A 17,525-nucleotide genomic window follows, 5' to 3' on the forward strand; every position below is an offset into this window, starting at 1 on the left:
AACTACATCAGATAATAGTTATGGTTTTCACTCACATAAATATGTCTTTGTTTGTTGGCGACAACTTCAGGCTTAGCTTGGACGCCCCTCGTTGTACCGCAGCAATGGCGAAGTCTGTGGCAATAGCGTAGGGCGCGCTTCACTGGCACTGGCTACGTGTAAATACATGTAAACTGCACTGCACGCTTCACACTTGGACTCGTGAATACACGTTCCGAATCGTGCTTGTTGCTCCTCGATGGGCAGTGCAGGGGGAGGTGCAGGGGAAATAAATAGCAATGGTTGCTGAGGCCGGGGGAGTCTCTTGCCCCGGGCACCGAGTATAATTGCCTATTTCAAGACGGAAGCCTCAACAGCGATGCCGCGAGAGAAAAATCATCAGCACTTCGTATTACTGAGTATATTGCATTCTATAGCACCACATAACGGCCTCTTCATATTCCAATAACAGTGCTGTATATATAACAGGCATGTGCATATACTGACTACGCCTCCCGACTTCTTACGTCACCGACATTTGGAAGCGTACAGGAAGACGTCTCTTTGGCTCGACACATTTACTGTGAGACACCCCCTAGGAACATAACACAACTCAAGAAACAGTTACGATGAACTAAATATTCCTTCCTTTTCTTTTATATTCGATATGCTGGAAAGTGTGTGATATTATTTGCGTGATATATATATATTTGTGTGATACACTGTACTGCATTTCCAAGACTGCAGTTCCAAGGCCATGCCAATGACCTTGAATTGACCCGATTATAAGAGACTCTGAATGTTGCGCCAGCTCAAACTCTCTACCAGCCCTGCAATAGGTAGTTCAGGTACATCGATCTTCCGGTGATTAATAACTATATAGCAATCGTGCAACGAACCTCGACCGCAAAGGTGGTGAACGAAAATTTTTGAGAAGTCATCTTTTTGGTTTTAAGCTGCGTGCATAGCCGTCATCGCATAGGTTTTGCTAAACAAAAAGCGAGAAAACTATGGTAAGCTTTGATCTATGAGTGCGGACCGGGTGCTCTACCATAGTGTCATGACAGCGTCCCGGACACTGCACCCAAAGGAGAGAAGTGTGAAGAGAAAAGGCAGGAAAGTTAAGTGTTTTGCTTCATATTCTGCGAAAGGGTGAAAAATGGCACAAAGAAAGGGCATGGGAAAGTGTCCCATGGCTCATTTAGCTTGCGATGCTTTCTTCCTTGCCCAATTAGAAAGTTTCAGCCCCGTGCACAATAAAGCATTAACTCTCTCTCTACCTTGCGATGTACAGACCTGTATTGGATGGCGGTTATATACTGCCTCAATATAAGCTCGAAGAAATAATGAAAGGAAAGTATTGTGATGAGGAGAAGAGTTCCGAATGAAAATTTCTATCCATATTGTTTGCGTCAATGTGCCCCTCAGTAGTTCCTTTAGCATAATGATATAGACGTTACGAAATGCTCACGGACTTGCAAATAAGACCGTTCGCGTGAATTTCAAGGTATACTATAGCACGCGCAGTGACAATGTCAAGGTTATATGTACGTTCTGGCCAGCTGTCAATGTTTTATTTTTTCGTATAGCACCACAGTGCCTGAACTTCTTTTGGCAAGCAGCGAAAATGGCTGAGTGCAAGACTGCTAGGAGTAGAGGCAGGCAGCGTTCGCTCACTTGTTGAAGAGCACGATGTCCGGCTTCCAGACCTTGTCCGGAGGCAGCCGCAGCACCGAAATGCCGCCGTAGTCCGCCTCGTCCCATTTGAGCTGGTAGTCGGTCCAGACCTGCAGCGACCGCAGGCGGCTCGAGGGATGCCCACGATAGCGAAGCCAACAAATTCCCACTTACCAGCTGCAGCCACACGTTGGACGTCATGATTTGATTCTTCTCGTTCTGAAAACACGCAAAACGGAGAGATGCCACTGTAGTGACGCACGCCGGACAAACGCGCAACGAGATCCAATCAACAACGGGCTTTTTTTATCATGCAGTACTTCCTAGTGGCAGCTGCGATACAACTCTCAAGCATTTGTCAAGATTTGAAGAACAGCGCAGAGAGGCATTGTTATGCGGCAAGTGCAGTGGTCTGAAATCTGCAAGGTGAATGCGCTCTCTGAAACTCCGTTAAGCGGCGACCACATGAGACGTATGCCCAACGTCATTTCTGTATGCGCCCGCCTCACGCTGGGCGGTTAACCGTGCTTCAATGATGGTCTAAACTTGTTCCATTAATGAGAGTTAGTTGCTTTGACGAGGTCGTTGCGCAGTGCATGCGGACGCACCAACTCCAAGTGGCGCCACATCGAAAAAGGGCTGGAAGTTCGTTTCATGAGGCCGTTGCTGTTAGGAGAATTGGTTTGCTTGCAGGAAAGCGGAGAAGCCATGGCAACTGCCCGAAATTTGTAAAATAGAAACGAAGAAGATGCATGGAGTGTATTTCATTCGATATATCCGGTTGGGCACAAGTACGGCGAATTAGGCGCAACGATACTTCGCCTGCAATGCATTCCACGTGGTCGCCGCTTCAGATTCGCACCCCCGTACAACTGTAACGTTTTGGTTGCACTGTATGATCGGAATCATTCATGCCTTTCTGCACCTTTAAAGACGCACGGAGTGTGCGGGAGCGTGTTACTTCCAGGCTCTCCGCCTGATCGGGCGGAGTACCGTAATCCGCAAAAAATATTCCGTGTGACTTTGTACCATGCAAAACGAAAGTAATGGGTTCTGTTAGAGTAATAGCGTCTGTAGTAACATGGGAGAAGTTCCATGAAAACTTCGACATTCTTGAAGGCACCGTTAACGGGCACAAGAATATTACATTCGCGTATATATATGTAGTGATGCTTAATGAAGAGATAACGAAGACGAAAAAGAGGGAGAAGAGGAGAATGAAAGCACCGAGGGCCGTAATGACATCTGGTTACGTTAATTAAATTCTTGAAGGCGCTTACCGTGTGTTGGAAGTTTATAATATTCATATATATATAAAATTCTATCAAATGTTTCAATGTAGGTACACTTGGCAATGAGCTCCAGAATTCTAAAGCTCGAGATTCACACAGAGTACGCACCACCATATTATTTATATTTTTTAATCTCTATCGTGAGACTAACCAAAGCGCGTCTTAGAAAAGGACCGTGGTAGGCGCTGCCGCCTGAACGATCAGATCTGCAAGGATATTGTCCGCGTGATGTCGTTTTACAGTAAAAACTATAAGGCTAGTGGCGGCGCCCACTGAATAAGGCCAACTGCGTCAACCAGGAAAAGAAAAAGAAAGAAACAAAGTCTAGTTGCATCGTGAACGTGGTATACGTACCACGTTGATGAGCTGGATGAATGACAACCCAAACTGCACTTCCACCGTCATGTTCATTATTTCCACGGGCCGGATCAGCTTGTTGTAGTCCCGAAAAAGATCTCGCACCAGCCGCTCCTCGTCTTCAGATGCCAAAACTGGAAGCGAAACGCAATTTCATCTTACAAAGTCGCCCGAAAAGTGTCTCTACAGACAGCAGTAAACAACAATTGACAGTTACTTAAGTATCCCTACGTGATCTGAATGCGAAAGCATTATGGCTTCTCTAATTTATTGGTTACGTCCACGATACGTGACACCATGCATTGTCACGTGTTCTTCGCAATTCAACCTTAATCTACCTTGTTCTAATTCGTAACACCCTTCAGTCACCTTAATCCACTTTTATTCGCATTCAATCAGTTTACTCCACCTTAATTCACTTTACTCCACCTTAAGTCATCTTACTCTAACTTCTTCTACCTTTATTTCTACATTGCTATTGACGTCATAAAAACGTTGATGACGTCACTGACGACGCTGATCTTTGTTTCCTTCCTCATGGGACATATATAATGCTTTCGCATTAATAACGAGCGCCGCGTAAACCGCGTGGTCTGCGCGCGGCAGGTCCGTGCTCTCACTGATCCGGTCGCTGCCACTCGATTACGCTGCTTCGCTATCAAAGCGCGATGAGGCTGCCGGAACCAAAGGTCTTTTATATTTCAAGCTCCAATATAGGATAGCGCTCAAAAAGAAGAACGCGGGCCATGCGCTTGGAAAACACAGCCCGGTGCTTGTCCTGTGTACTTGTCGTTTGTACATCTTGTGGTGTTTAAAGGTCTCAACGCAATAAAAAGAGCCCTTCTACGCTGAAAGCTGGCATTCGAAACTTCTCTTACGCTTTCGCAGCCAGTTGGCTGCTAAGGCAGAGTAAACAGACGCACACCCCAATCAAGGCGCCAACAAAGGTCCACGCACTGGCTGGAACGAAGCGCTCGTGCGATGAAGTCGATCATAGAACAAGGAAACCTCGGTGGATGCGCAGGCCAATCATAAGACGTTGTTGTCTCGTAGTCTGTAAGCGGTGCTAGCATCTTTCTTTGTAGGAGGCTGAGAAAATAAGTCGCATGTAGGTCTGTAGAAACGAGTTCTTGGACGTCCTTGCCTGGTCCAACGAATAAACGATGCACAGTTTAGCGCAGCTCACATGTAGCCGGTGCACACAGTAGGCGTTGTGGCCGTAGCAGACAGAGTCTTGCCGTTTAGCCTCGTTCACTCCACGTATAATTCTGGTTTTCGTGTGGCGTCAGTTCGATGCGACCATGGAGGTCATGTTTGTCTTCCTCCTTCGAAGCTTATCTCAGCGACATGTCCCGACATTCCGTTATATCTAGCTCGAAAATGTATTTATCCATCATGTTCTATCTTTTTTTCCTTCGTATATTTTCCTTCTGTACGTTCTATTGCGCGTTCTTTTTATGATTATTTTCTTTACGGACTTTTATTCCTTCGAGGCAGGCAGAGGTATCCGTTGTGCTTTTTATGGTGCAATTTGTTTCTTGTTTGCCTAATCGTCACCGCGATTCCACGTTCTCGCTGTTTTATAAGCAATAAAATTAATGATATCGGTGGTAAGATGGGAAAGAAGAACAAAGAAGCGGAACAAGTACATCCTTCGTGAGTAATCCCTGGGACGAATAATCTGTAGGAATATCGGCTCTGTACTACGCATAATCGTCTGTTCAGCATTGCGGCGTGTAACGTGCTCTAAGTTCTCAAATAGAGACCAAACGTACGACCCCGCGCCATTGCAGCGATTTTTTTATTTTGTTCTCAAGTGCATCTGATCTCTATTTGAGAACTCTGTTCTTCGTCAGCTTTTCTGTTTTGTTTATCCATTTGCACTTTATATCTTCCATTTGGCTTTATGACAGACGGACACGCCGGCCGACATCACCTCTCGTTACCGTGAAAATCAATTGGCATTGCCTTCTTGCTTGCGAAGCTCTCGTCCTTTACGCGGTCCAACTGTTACCAAGCCTCCCTTCCTTGAAACATATTTCTCTGCAACTGGCGACTATGGAGTTGTGCCGATGACGCTATATCTGACTTGCCACGCTGAGGGAAAAATTTTTCTTAAGCCAAAATTCGTATCAGGTGTTCGTTATCGCTTACTATGAGTATACCGAACAAATTTAAAAAGGCCGCTGACAATTTACCTGTGAATAGCAGTAGTTCTGGCGTTCACAGTAAGCGCAGCACGGCGCATATTAGCGAAAAGCGAGACTAGCGCGAAAGGGGGAAGGAAGGACACACAAATCTTCGCATCCGGCACTTGATTCTTGCGCCACTATCTGAGCATCACTTTTGGCAGGGACAACACGTGTCAATGAGAACACGATCGCTCTTCAGCAAAAGAATAAGTGTGTCGACACGACAGCGGGGGGGGGGGGGGATTAGCGCGTGTCGAATGAACGGTGCGGCGAGATCGTGCATGCGGCGCAGCAGTCTGCAAGCAGGCCTGCAATGACAATGTCCGAACACTCCCCAATTATTGTCTCCCTGTGGCGGTGCTTCGGTGCACAGTTATCACTCGCAGAGTCTTTAGTGCAGTGAACATTCTGCGCCAACTCGTGTACTCGGGAACAGAGCCACCCTAACATCCCATTGCTTTCTGCTTTTTAATGTTTGTGCGCAGACCATGCAGGGGGAAAAAACTTTCAGAAAAAGAATTATCTTTTCAAGAGACATAACTAGAATTTCGACAAAAATTAGAGAAAACAGAATGGACGAGCACAGGCAACATTAATATTAAGCAGAGGGTGTATTGGAAAAATGCCCGCTGTATTCGAACCCTCGATCGTCTGCGACATGTAGATGTACAACCTTGTGATCTACTGACACGTACCCACTCTGGGGGATTCGCCAAAAATCGGGTAGGTTAAAGTCAAGTATAAAATTGTCTATCCACTGTGCCACACCAATGACTTCTTTTTTCTGAACTACTGTCGACGCGACCACTGCTGGCAACGTTAGGCCCTCCTAAGTGCTTTTCAGGTATTTGTCCCCCAGAGGCGCCATCAACGCCTAACAGATGATCATGGGCCCCCTTGAAAGGCTTTTCCCATCCCTTACCTATTTTTGTGAGCGAATTACCATTCCGTTTATGGCCGTTTGATGTTTGATATGTTTTCTTTCTTTTTCGCTAGTGAGAGTAATCTAGTCAATGTAACCGCCTTACGATAATGCCCTCTCACTGAAGGTACGGGTAACAAATAAATAAGCAACTGAAATCCACGTTTTACATAAGAAATAATACTTGCATCAAGGATTTAGCTTCAGAGACGAGCAGACTAGCAGCACTATCAGGAGAACAGAGCTTCCAGTTTGCCTCGTTATATGAGCCCTTCGCCTGCTGAATAAAATTGTTTATAAAAGCCACTGTCGTAAGCAATTGCCAATCTTGATGAAAAGAAAGTTTATCAAGAAATGAATCGAGTAAAGGTTATGTGTCTGCCCATTTTCGTGTGCACTGCAATTACAGCGACGTTGGGTCGGCTTGAATCGTATTTTCTTGGTAGCATTTTCGTCATGACTTGCGGTGCAGCTTAGATAGCTTATGAAGAAAATCAAAAGTATGGCGGTAGGATTTGTGCTAGTCGCATTCCCAACGGCACAGCTATTGCTCCTTCATAAACAGCTCTTGTTGTTGCCTGTCTTCGTAGACATCCTGCCTCACGCTTGCTCCCCAACAAGCTGAGTTCTACGCAGTTTGACGCCTGTCATGTGTCCAACCTCGCCATGTTCATCAGGCTGCCCTTTTTTTATCGCAGGTTCATTTCGAGAAGTGCACTATTGTTTCGAAGATGGTTATGCGAGCATTTTCGTCCATCAACACCAAATTTCACATCCCGGTCTCCTCAAGGATGTCATATAGGCATGCGACTTGAGATGTGACGAATGGCAGCATGCATCAGTCGACACGTGTTTCCTGGATTTGACTGGTTTGCTTCTCTAAATCAAGCCACTCAATCGTCTTATACTTTCTGTAAACACATGCAACTTAGAGTGCAAGAAAAGCCATCCACCTTACAGTACCACGCAGAATTCTATGAAGTTGGTAATTTGGAAACGGTTCTATTTGTAGCATCTTTGCTATTGGTGGGTGAATCCCAACTATTGACTACCTGAAACTTCCTGAACCTTGAAGACTTCTGCATAAATGGGCTGGTTAGTAGTATTTTCACATTGCAAATAAATCAGCTCGCCACAAGCATTGTACACCTGATAAAGCCGAATTGCTGTCATGGTCACCCAAGGTGGAGCTATGGGTGCCGAGATTTATTATGCTCGTTCTTCCAAACCGACGTGACAAAATCAGTGTCTGCAACTAAGAGTCAATGAATGGAACGATAGGAGTGAACACGATAAGGCGTAACTGCTTTCTCCGCTTCGCTATGGGCGCGTCATTATTGTCTCTGCACCACTGCCGATAGGCACGAACATAGTGGCGCGCATTCGGGAAGAATTCTCGTGCACCTCAAGAGATGCTATGGCTACGGCTCTTCATCCGGAGTCTTCGGCTTGAATGGAGACATACATTGTGCGTACCTTTAGCTACGCGGAGCGCCTTTTATATTGTACACGCGACTGCCGTCGTCTACTTCTCCTCTGGTTCTCCTCACATCTTCGCCTCTATACCGCGCTTTCTGATTGTCCCCAGTGAGGCCGGGCGGAATCATCGCAGTCAAACTATCGCTCTACGATGGACTATTCGTGGAGAGGATGCGGATGCACAATACTGAACGCGTTTATAATAGCGTGTAAGAGTGTTCTAACCTTGCTCCGCCTCGCTTTAATGGTTTACTGGTAGGCATATTTTGCAGTCCGTCACGGAAAATTTAATCTGGGAAGCTCTGGAAAACATTCGTTGCTTACAACGGCTTTATTCTCCTCAGTATAGCTTTATTTGGTCGAAGAAGAATTTGCGCCTGCTACACGGAGAACCTGACTAACGACAATACAAATCGATTCTTCTGGTCTTGTTAGAAGTATATTGTATCTTCGGAGGTATTATGGATGTAGTCTTTTCAATTCGTCACAAAAGCGATTATTAGGCGACCATTCCCTGTTATAAGTTACAGCAAAACGATACATCGCTTTTAAAATGATCTATCGACTACATAAGATATTAATTGTCAACGAGAATATGCGACAAGTGCAAATGCTGTTCCACTAGCAAGAGAAGCGGTCGCTTTTTAATCAATCTAAGTGAGCGTAATGGTAGAAAAAAAAAAGAGAAAAGAATGTACTGGCGACTACATGTGGTGTATAGTTTCAGCATCCATCGCATCAGTGTGCGTCACTAAATTTATAGCTTCCTGTGAACCAAGATGTGCTAGGCTTGCCTTTTTGCAATGGAAGCCTTGCCAAATCCATGTCAAACTGTCGGTGGCACAAGAAAACGGGCGCATGGGAGCAAAGCCGAAGACAAATATATTAATGCTTGCCACATGAGGGAAATGGCTTCTCAGCAAGCGCACATATAGGCGGCTTCCTTCATGAGCACGGTGTCATTGCCTTTGGAAAATGTTAGAACTGCAGCCTTACTGCAACTTATCAAGACCTTGAGCAACCATAAGAGAACACCAGTAACCACGCTGTCTTTAAATATTGACAGGACGGCCCAAGCAATGTAAATGAGCAAAGCGCCGTCAATTCTGTAGGCTATGAGGCTGAGGCAACCGTAGGCCATGATGCCGCTTCGTCAAGCAGTAAGTTTTTTCGAGAAATTTATTACGTACTATAAGAGTGATGCAGCCAGTACTCGGTCTGCTTCTTCTCCTTCAAATCACCGGCGCTGAATTCGTTCGCAGAGCATATATCCTTGCACGAAGATGAAGCCGCTTTGCAAGAAGCCTGAATAAGTCTTCATATTAGCTGAACACAAGACGTGGAACAGGCCTATCAGCGGCGGTGCTTTGATTCTGGCGTGCCGCGAGTTTTAATGAAACATGCTCTCGTAGTCGTAAAATAAAAGGGATCTTCGACATTCAATATCCGTATATTTTGTGTATTATCGAGTAGCAGGCTAGAGCGCGCTGGCTCAGGTCGACCTCTCTGCATTTCCTATCAATAAAATATGTCTCTCTTCGTAACAGCACTGGCTTGCACTGGCTTTACTCAGCGATCAGGAAATTGAGCAATGAAAGTAATTGCTGATTACATTTTACGTCTAATGCGATATTGAATACTTCATAGATGAATGACTGTATGCGTGAACTGGATCTGCTATATCAATTTAGAGGTATATCGGAACATTACCACCTATATCCCGAGAGGCTGCTGTGTGCATCTGTTATACATAACTCCCTGCTTCCCTATAATTTGTTCGATGTTGATGAAACAAAACGCTGGACGATACAAAACGTCGCGTCTATACGCGGAGTGCGGCCGCCATTCGTTGCCGGGGTCGCCAGTGGACCCGAGCCTCAATGGCGCTGGAGAGCGACTAACGATTTCTCGCACGCTGTCAATGTCGCCTGCAACAGCGCGCAGACAGCCATTTGCGCGCCAACACATAGGCTTTCGCAAGCGTCATCGACTCGCCTTCCCTTTCAGCCTTCCATCCAACACGCCCACTTCTCGCTAATGTGGCTAAACATTGATGTGCACATATGAACGTTTGACCACGGCCTTTTACTTATTTAATTTTTATTTCTCTGGATAAACTGGCTATGAGCCACGATACGCTTCCAGCTGCTCGACCACTTACTCGCTCAAACGCAGGCACTTCATTGCAGAATGAGCAAACAAATACTGTTTAGCGTATATATATATATATATATATATATAATCATGCTATGTTATACTGAAATATTCGACCTACTTCGCCGCAGCCCCTCTTTCCCAGTCCTTCACCGCTTCCTATTTCTTAACAGCTTAAGGTTTAGCTGTCTGACTGACACTTTGAAATCTGCACGCGTAACTGCACAGGCGGTCAATCCAAAGGCGTAGCATAAGATCAAGCGTTGAAAACCAGACATCGGCACCATGGTTGAATCAACGTTTACTACCTATGTAAAAGGCAAGCAGACGGTTCTACGTGTGGACCTTTTTGTCGTGGTTGCTCTGTCATCCACCTCGTTCTCGGCGTGTCAGTTTTATTTGGCTAGCCAATCGAGCTCAGCCGCATGCAGCCTCACCACAGTAAAGCACAATGGCTTTCATTTGCATGATACTTCTCGCTGTGCAGGGAAGCAGGGATCTACCTGCACTCTCCTAATTTATTCTTTCTTCCTCTCTAAAGATGACAAAGCCATTTAGACTGCAGAATGAAATCACACACATTGAAAGCTTTACCTTCCTTGTAGCCTCTCTTTAACTTCATACTACCTTTCTAACGTTCGAATTAGTAGCCTCGTCGGTGTCTGCTCCGCGAATGGAGGCAACAAGAGCTGTAAACTGTCTTCCGATAGCTTATCCTCGAGTAAAGTGCACCAGACTGGACTCGCAAACGTGCCTTCCGGCCGTACGACAGCAGCCCAGCTAGAGCTCAGCGTTGAACTGTCACATAAAGACGATAACAAAGCAAGTGGTTAGCACCTTGCAGCAGCAGGTACTTGCTTGTTTGAACACACCTGCGGCTAAAAAAATAGTGCAAGTGATGGAGGCTGTGCAGACAATGCTGGCTGCTCTTCATAGCTCGGAGCATTACTACCACGCGTGTGTGAGATCACAAATATTTTTTTTAATCATCGTGCCCCCTTACCATCATCTGCCGCTTCTGTACGTATCTTTCATATGTCCCCCTTTCATCTCTGTCGAGCAGCAGTTCAAAAGCCTGACCTTCACCCTGACCTATCCAACTTCCCAATATTCCCCCACCGGGCGGCGCTGTGGAACCCGTCGCTCATGATGGCGGTGGGCGTGAAAAACAGAACAATCACCACGGCGATAGCCCCAGCGTTAACTTACGCAAGAACTTTTCCTGAATACAAGCCCAAAATAGAAAAGAATAATCATAATAATAAAAATTAGAATGTGAAATTCATTAGAAGGACTACGGTACATTTTACACAACTATATGTACTCATTGTTTTTGTTTGGTTTGGTTTGGTTGGTTCTTTTTACCTCTAAACTAAATCTGCTCGTTCAATATTTTCGTAGTCGACATTCTCCAGCATCGACATTACGCTGCTGTTTGAGCGACGGCGTCCACGACTGGTTTCGCACCCTGTATGGGCAGGGCGTTCAAATGGTCTGCAATTACTAACAACCGTGCCCATGTATTTGTACTTTATGACAAATAGATAGAATAGTTGCGGTCCTCTTTAGAATCGCAATTGTATTACTTTTAGAAGGGAGATATGTGCTCTTAACGAATGGTGAAGCATGAGTGAGTGCGGCTGACTTTGTCAGGTTAGTGACTTCCAGAGCTAGGTGATTTGACATACTCGGTGCCTAAATGGAGTATAAAGGAAGTATAGGGTCACAGTGTCTGCCTTCTTTTCTCGTCCTCGTCATCACACACCGAGCTTCCAACTCTAAAAGCGTGCTAATTAGCGCCACCTTTCCCGTTGAGCTTCGTGGTTCTATAATTGGCGTCCGGCGTACAGTAAGCTAAGGAAGCTGCGAAGCCACGCTAAATATTATAATAATCGACAGCTACCTGACTTTTTTGAAGTTATTCGATTCAGCTGTCAACATTAAGGAACATCTTCAAGGAGTGTACGGTAGCGCGATTTAAAAACGGGACAAAAGAAGACACACAGGGACACACACAGCGCTGTGTGTGCCTCTGTGTATCTTCTTTTGTCCCGTCTTTTAATCGCGCTACCGTACACCCCTTGAAAATGCATAACGAACAAGCCCACATTACAACCCTCGTGAACTTTAAGGAACTGCTCCGACATTTTGTTTGTCGGTTCAGTGAGAAGTTATCTCGTTTGTAATGTAAGCCAGCGCCATTATGATTCCTGTCTATGGACGTATTATAACGCGATGGTGTTAAAAACCCCGTGTCGCAGAAAATCCGGCGTCGGCGTACGGCGTCGAGCGTCGGACGCCGTTTCGACAAAAGCAATTTCGAACCACGCATACCCAGGCCCTCCATGTGGCGCAAGGAAGTTACTGAACTAACTGAATTTCTCAATTTAAAATAGGTAGAAAAATCGCAAAGTACGACTTACACAAAACCTACAGACATGATAGCGTCGGATTGTAATTTGAATCTGCGAGAAAACATAATTTTGCGACGCGAAAACTCAAACAAACCACTTTTCCAGTGTTTCTACCATTCATAGACCGGCCACGGCGTCGAGCGGCGCGCCCGATTCCTTGCAACACCTCCAGCTAGCGCTCGCCTCCGCCGCATCGCGGCCCACGCAAGAGGCCGCGTTCCTACCAGAAAGCCCGCCTTCATGCATAGCGTGCGCCGCCAGCTTTTCCCGGTAAACACTACGGTTACATAAGCTGCAGCTGCCGGGAAACGTGAGAAGCAATCAGGGATCTTTGAATGCTATCGCTCTTAAAGGCGAAGCTTAAGCGTCCTCTAATTTTTTTTCTTATGGTAACAGCTAGCAGCCCTAGCTCTGATGCCTCCAGCTGGGACGAGACATCCGTGCATGTAGTTTGTATCTTTCTACGTTACGGTGCTATGGCGCAAACGCCCTTGGCAGACTAGACAGACTCCCACTAAGAGAAAAGAGGAGCCTAAGACTGTGGTTCCAACGCATGTATGCGCTAGCGGAACCTCTTCGCGTCTATTATAGATGAAGGCACTACAAAACCACTGAAAACAAAATAAACTTAACTGAAGCAACTTGATATTAACGGACGTGCGAGAGAAGCTGTCAGTTCTTGCTGCAAGCTGCTTCGCGTCGTGATTGCGGTGTGCATCCCAGTCGTGTTTTCCCATTTCCTTCATCTTAACTACATCTTCCGCCTCCCCCGAACCCCCCCCCCCCGCCCCGTGCACGGTAAAAAGCTGTACCTATTGGGCCTCCCTCTCTTTCTTGGCCTCCTTTCTCCCTCCCTCTCGACTTGTCTGCCTTGATTATAGCATGTAGATGACGAGAGGGACGAAAAGACACAAACACTATACATCCAAGCGATCAAAAGTTTAAACAGCCTGCATTTGTTGTAATTTGGCAGGAAGGGTTAGGGTGGGATACCCCTATCCTTTGTCAGCCCGTTCCATTCTACGCTTGGAAATGTCCCAATTTCGTCCCAGCCCTTTATTCAGTGTCGTCCTCGAATGTCTTTCTCTTCATTTGGCACCCATTGTGTTACTCTAACCGATTACTGCTTGTCTTCAAAATTGTGCTTATTTGGGTTGGCTAGTACATCTTATAGCTAAATGGAGCAACAGCGCACAGGATAGGATCAAAAAAATGATCGTTGGGCTTCATTAGTTCATTCTGAGTGTCCTTTCGTATAACCTGCGATATATTAGTGGTGCAGGTCGAGGCATCTCTCCTTTATGCCTATCTCACTTTCTGTCCTTTCCTACGTTCTGCTATATCCTGCGTCACTTCAGTGAAGCAGGAAGGCAAACCCTTAAGCCTCTTGCTGTCCTGTACTCAGCGCTGTTACTCTATTTAGCTGGCTGTCTCCTCCTACTCATTACATGAGCTGACCAACTTGACCTCGTCCTCTTAATCTCAACTAGAATATCAGCCGCACCCGCCTGCTCCCTAATAAATACAGGTGCTTTTATCTATCTTGGCGCTTCTCATTTGTCCCTCCATTGTGTGTGGCCCGCTCCTTCGCTTCTTCTCAAGCTTTGTTATGCTCCAAGTTTCCGTTCCATGGGATTGTTCTACTAGAATGCATTGGTAGAATGTCCCCGTCATTTTAGTATAATTTGCTTGTTCAATCTTGTCGATGGTAAATTTAGGATATTCTATCGTTTCTAGGGGATGGTAGTCCCTCGGATAGGCTGGGCGGTTTGACAAATCTTGGAACCGAAAGCGCGACCATGGTGAACTTTCCCCAAACTGTGCCAAGGTAATTGACCAAGAGTTGGTTCCTAAACTGTCAGAATTTCCATATATGCTGAAGCCTCGCTTTATATCTACGACTTAAATAAGACTAGAACTAAAAGGGTCAGTATCAAACCTTCGCCGCAGTAAACTTATGTTCCTTGAAATGATGTCGATGACGATGGCTACCCTTAGGGTGCTTTGATGTCATTTTTTCTTCATTCTTCACGTTCCTCATTTGTTCTCAATCTTCTGTCTTCGTTTGCAATACCACTAAACCAGCCCAGTTCTTCGACGATGTCACTTCGGGAACGCTCCAGTACGTCTTGAGCGGTTCAAATGTTGTTTCATAGGATTTATCTGTAGTTCATAAGTACAAACATACTGATGTGTGAAGTCACCAAGTCCTCATCGCCGCAACCAATAAAGTACGGCAGCTGTGGATGTACGGGCGTTAAGAAAATGAGGCGGGGGAGGGGTGTGCTAAAGAAAGACAATGTGGCCAGGAAACACTGAGCGCTCTTTCCGCGCAGAATTCGATCGAGCCTAAGAATGCGAAAGTGATATCTACTACTGCAGCAGTTATACTTCTATTGATTGCAGTTTATCCAATTTCCAGTGGTAATCCGCTAGGACATACCGTGCGATATGTTTATGAACAATGCGAGTTCACTCGGGCAGCGTCATGAATGAACGTACAAGTCAGGTTATTGACTAAGTATCTCTAGAAGAAAACTGTGTTGTTTCCTAGGGATTTCATCCTTGCCGAATCACTTGCACATGAAAAACGCAGTCTCAGAGTGTCATTCACGACAGCAAGTCATTTATTGCGGCTTCATGTTAAGTACTTTGTACCAATGCATCACTCTATGATGATGGAGCAATGCAATCATAATACGCTTGCACAATCTTATTCGCCCTAAAAAAGCGTCACCAACTCCTGGCCAGAAGCAGCCTTCTCACGGTCATGTTAAGTTCGAGATGCTTGTAACTCCAGACTATTAAACCCGCAGGTATTGCACACCGCGTAACTCTGATATGTCGCTAGTACATAAGTGAGCTGAAGAGCGGGAGTCTCTTAAAAATCACTTTTATGCAGATATAGGTAACACAGTGAGGTGCCACGGCATCGGCCGGCACGTGCATGTCCAAGACGCAAGTGAAAGAGCACGTGGTACAATGCTCGGCGCTAGGTGCGCAAACCAATGGCCATGCGGCCCCATGAAAAGCATTGGATCACCAGATCTTGAGCGAGGCACATGGAATTGGCGAGGTTGCGCCGTGCTTGCAGTTGCCGAAAGTCCGCTTTGGAACCTCATGCTCTATTTGTTCACAAGACTAGATGTACATGTGCCATTTCAATCCTCCATGGTGTTCTTGGAACGTTCCCTTCTCTGTGCTCTGCCTGGAGTTAGGACTCGGGGGGCACCCTCTCCGTATAGCCTGTGCCTGTTGTCTGACGTGCGAGTTCTCTGAGCTTCCCTGGATCGCAAGCTTCGCTCGCGCAACAAATTTCACTTCATTGGCGCACGCTCTTCGATGTTCGTGCTTCCTTCTTACTGAGGACGGTCCGAGAGCAATAGGTCTGGGCCCCTCTGTGTCCCCGTGGCGGCAGGGGCGCCCGTGCACCCCTGCAGTCGCGTGTGGCGGGAGGGGGGGCGCCCTCGTCCGCGGCGGCCGCCCCGCGCGCGCGATAGGACCCCCGGGGTTCCGAGCCATCGTGCAGGCCCCCTCGGGGCCCGCACCTACCGAGGCCGGATTGCGAGGCCCACGTGGGTGGTTCAGTGCGGCAGCGGGTCGACGGCCCCGCGGCGCGCCAATGGCGCGGTCTCCTCTTAGGCCTAGTGGCTAGGCCTGGCCGGCGGGGCTCGCTCACCTGGCGCAAGCCGCAGGGCCAAGAGCAGGATGGTGCAGGCGGCCGTCATGGCTGGCCGGGGAAGACGGCGGACGGCCCGGTCGACATGGCGGCGGCGGCGGCGGTTAGCAGCAGCAGGCGGCGGCGCGCGGCGCGGTGCCGCCGCCCAGCGCCCGGCTGCGCCCATCGCGGGGCCCCATGGCGGCCCTCACCGGCATCGGCCGAGCTCGCTTCTCCCTGCTCCTCCGCTGGCGCCGCCTTGCACCCGGTCTGCCGCTGCGACGCCGGGAACACGCTGCGCGCGCGCAGCATCCACCATCGACCCGCGGGTTTCGCCCGAGACGCGCCTGCAGCGCCGCCGCGGCACTTCGGCTGCCGGCGATTGTAATCCTCGGAATCGTCTCCGCCGCTGCCGTCGGCTTCCGAGGCGGCCTGGGGGCGCTTCCGAGGCGGCGGCGGCAACCCCGGGAGGAGCGCGGGCTCGCGCGACCCTCACGTGCCAGAGACGCCCTTGCACGTCCCTCCCGCGGCGGGAAGAAAGGGGGAGCGGGCGCCGCTGCTGCGGCGGCGGCCGACGGTGCAGAAACGCCAGGAAATGTCAAGTGCAGCCAGACTGAAATGCAGTTAAAGGGGCCCCCAGTCGTTTGTGTTCTGAAAGCCCTTGACCTATTGAACCAAGGGTCACGGCACGTTACCAGTTAACGGATACATTTTGCATTCGCATGCGGCACGCTGCTAAAGAAGTGATGTAGTCTTGGAGTGCGCCAGTTATAGTATTTGTGGCAACTGCGAACAGCCTTGGAGGTGCCCAATAAAGTACACCGCAGCATAGGTTACCACAGTGTCGACGCTGATACTTGAGATACTTCTGCTGAAGACGAATAGACCCGCTTGCGCTCATCTTTCTTGCCCTTTCGACCGCCGGATCAGCGCCGGTGATGGCGTCCTGGTGATTTGCTCATTTTTGTCGAAGAGAGAAGGGCTCCAAAGTAACTTTAGTATGCACTCGCTCAGTCTGACGAACAGCATCTACTAACTTCAAATGTTGGGGAAAAAAGGAACAGAGCTAGGGAGAGAGGGTGGCATGGCGCTGAGTCGGCGACGCAGTGGCCCTTCCTGAGGAAGTTCAGAAAATAAGCAACCTCAAAATATGCATGAAGCGTCTAAGGTTGAACAGTTACTATCTGGAGACCTAATAAGGAGTAGGCAACGAAAAGTAACATCGATGTCCACGGTTGAACTGATGCTTTTTTGTCAGCTGTGCTCTGCGAAGGTAGCTTCACTACAACGCTGGTGCTTTAACGGAGAAGCTCCTTCTAAAGGCGATGTTACATATAAAAAAAAATTGTTCGCCCCAACCAACGTTTCAGAAATAAAAGCATACGTTTAATTTTTTTTAGT

General features: G+C 47.5%; 1 protein-coding gene across 1 annotated transcript in view; it reads right to left on the reverse strand.

The window, feature by feature from the left end:
- nAChRbeta1 (nicotinic acetylcholine receptor beta1) overlaps nt 1-16,497 on the reverse strand; it is a 41,334-nt gene extending 24,837 nt beyond the window's left edge. Inside the window, exons 1-4 of the mRNA XM_065427567.1 lie at nt 16,146-16,497; nt 3,303-3,439; nt 1,831-1,875; nt 1,657-1,766 (exon numbers count right to left, since the gene is read on the reverse strand). Of these exons, the coding sequence (XP_065283639.1) occupies nt 1,657-1,766; nt 1,831-1,875; nt 3,303-3,439; nt 16,146-16,311 (458 nt within the window). The 5' untranslated portion in view covers nt 16,312-16,497. The remainder of the gene's footprint in view (nt 1-1,656; nt 1,767-1,830; nt 1,876-3,302; nt 3,440-16,145) is intronic.
- Between the last annotated feature and the right edge of the window lie 1,028 nt (nt 16,498-17,525).

Source organism: Dermacentor albipictus, chromosome 2 (genome assembly GCF_038994185.2).
Source record: "Dermacentor albipictus isolate Rhodes 1998 colony chromosome 2, USDA_Dalb.pri_finalv2, whole genome shotgun sequence".
In the NCBI taxonomy this organism is placed as follows: domain Eukaryota; kingdom Metazoa; phylum Arthropoda; class Arachnida; order Ixodida; family Ixodidae; genus Dermacentor; species Dermacentor albipictus.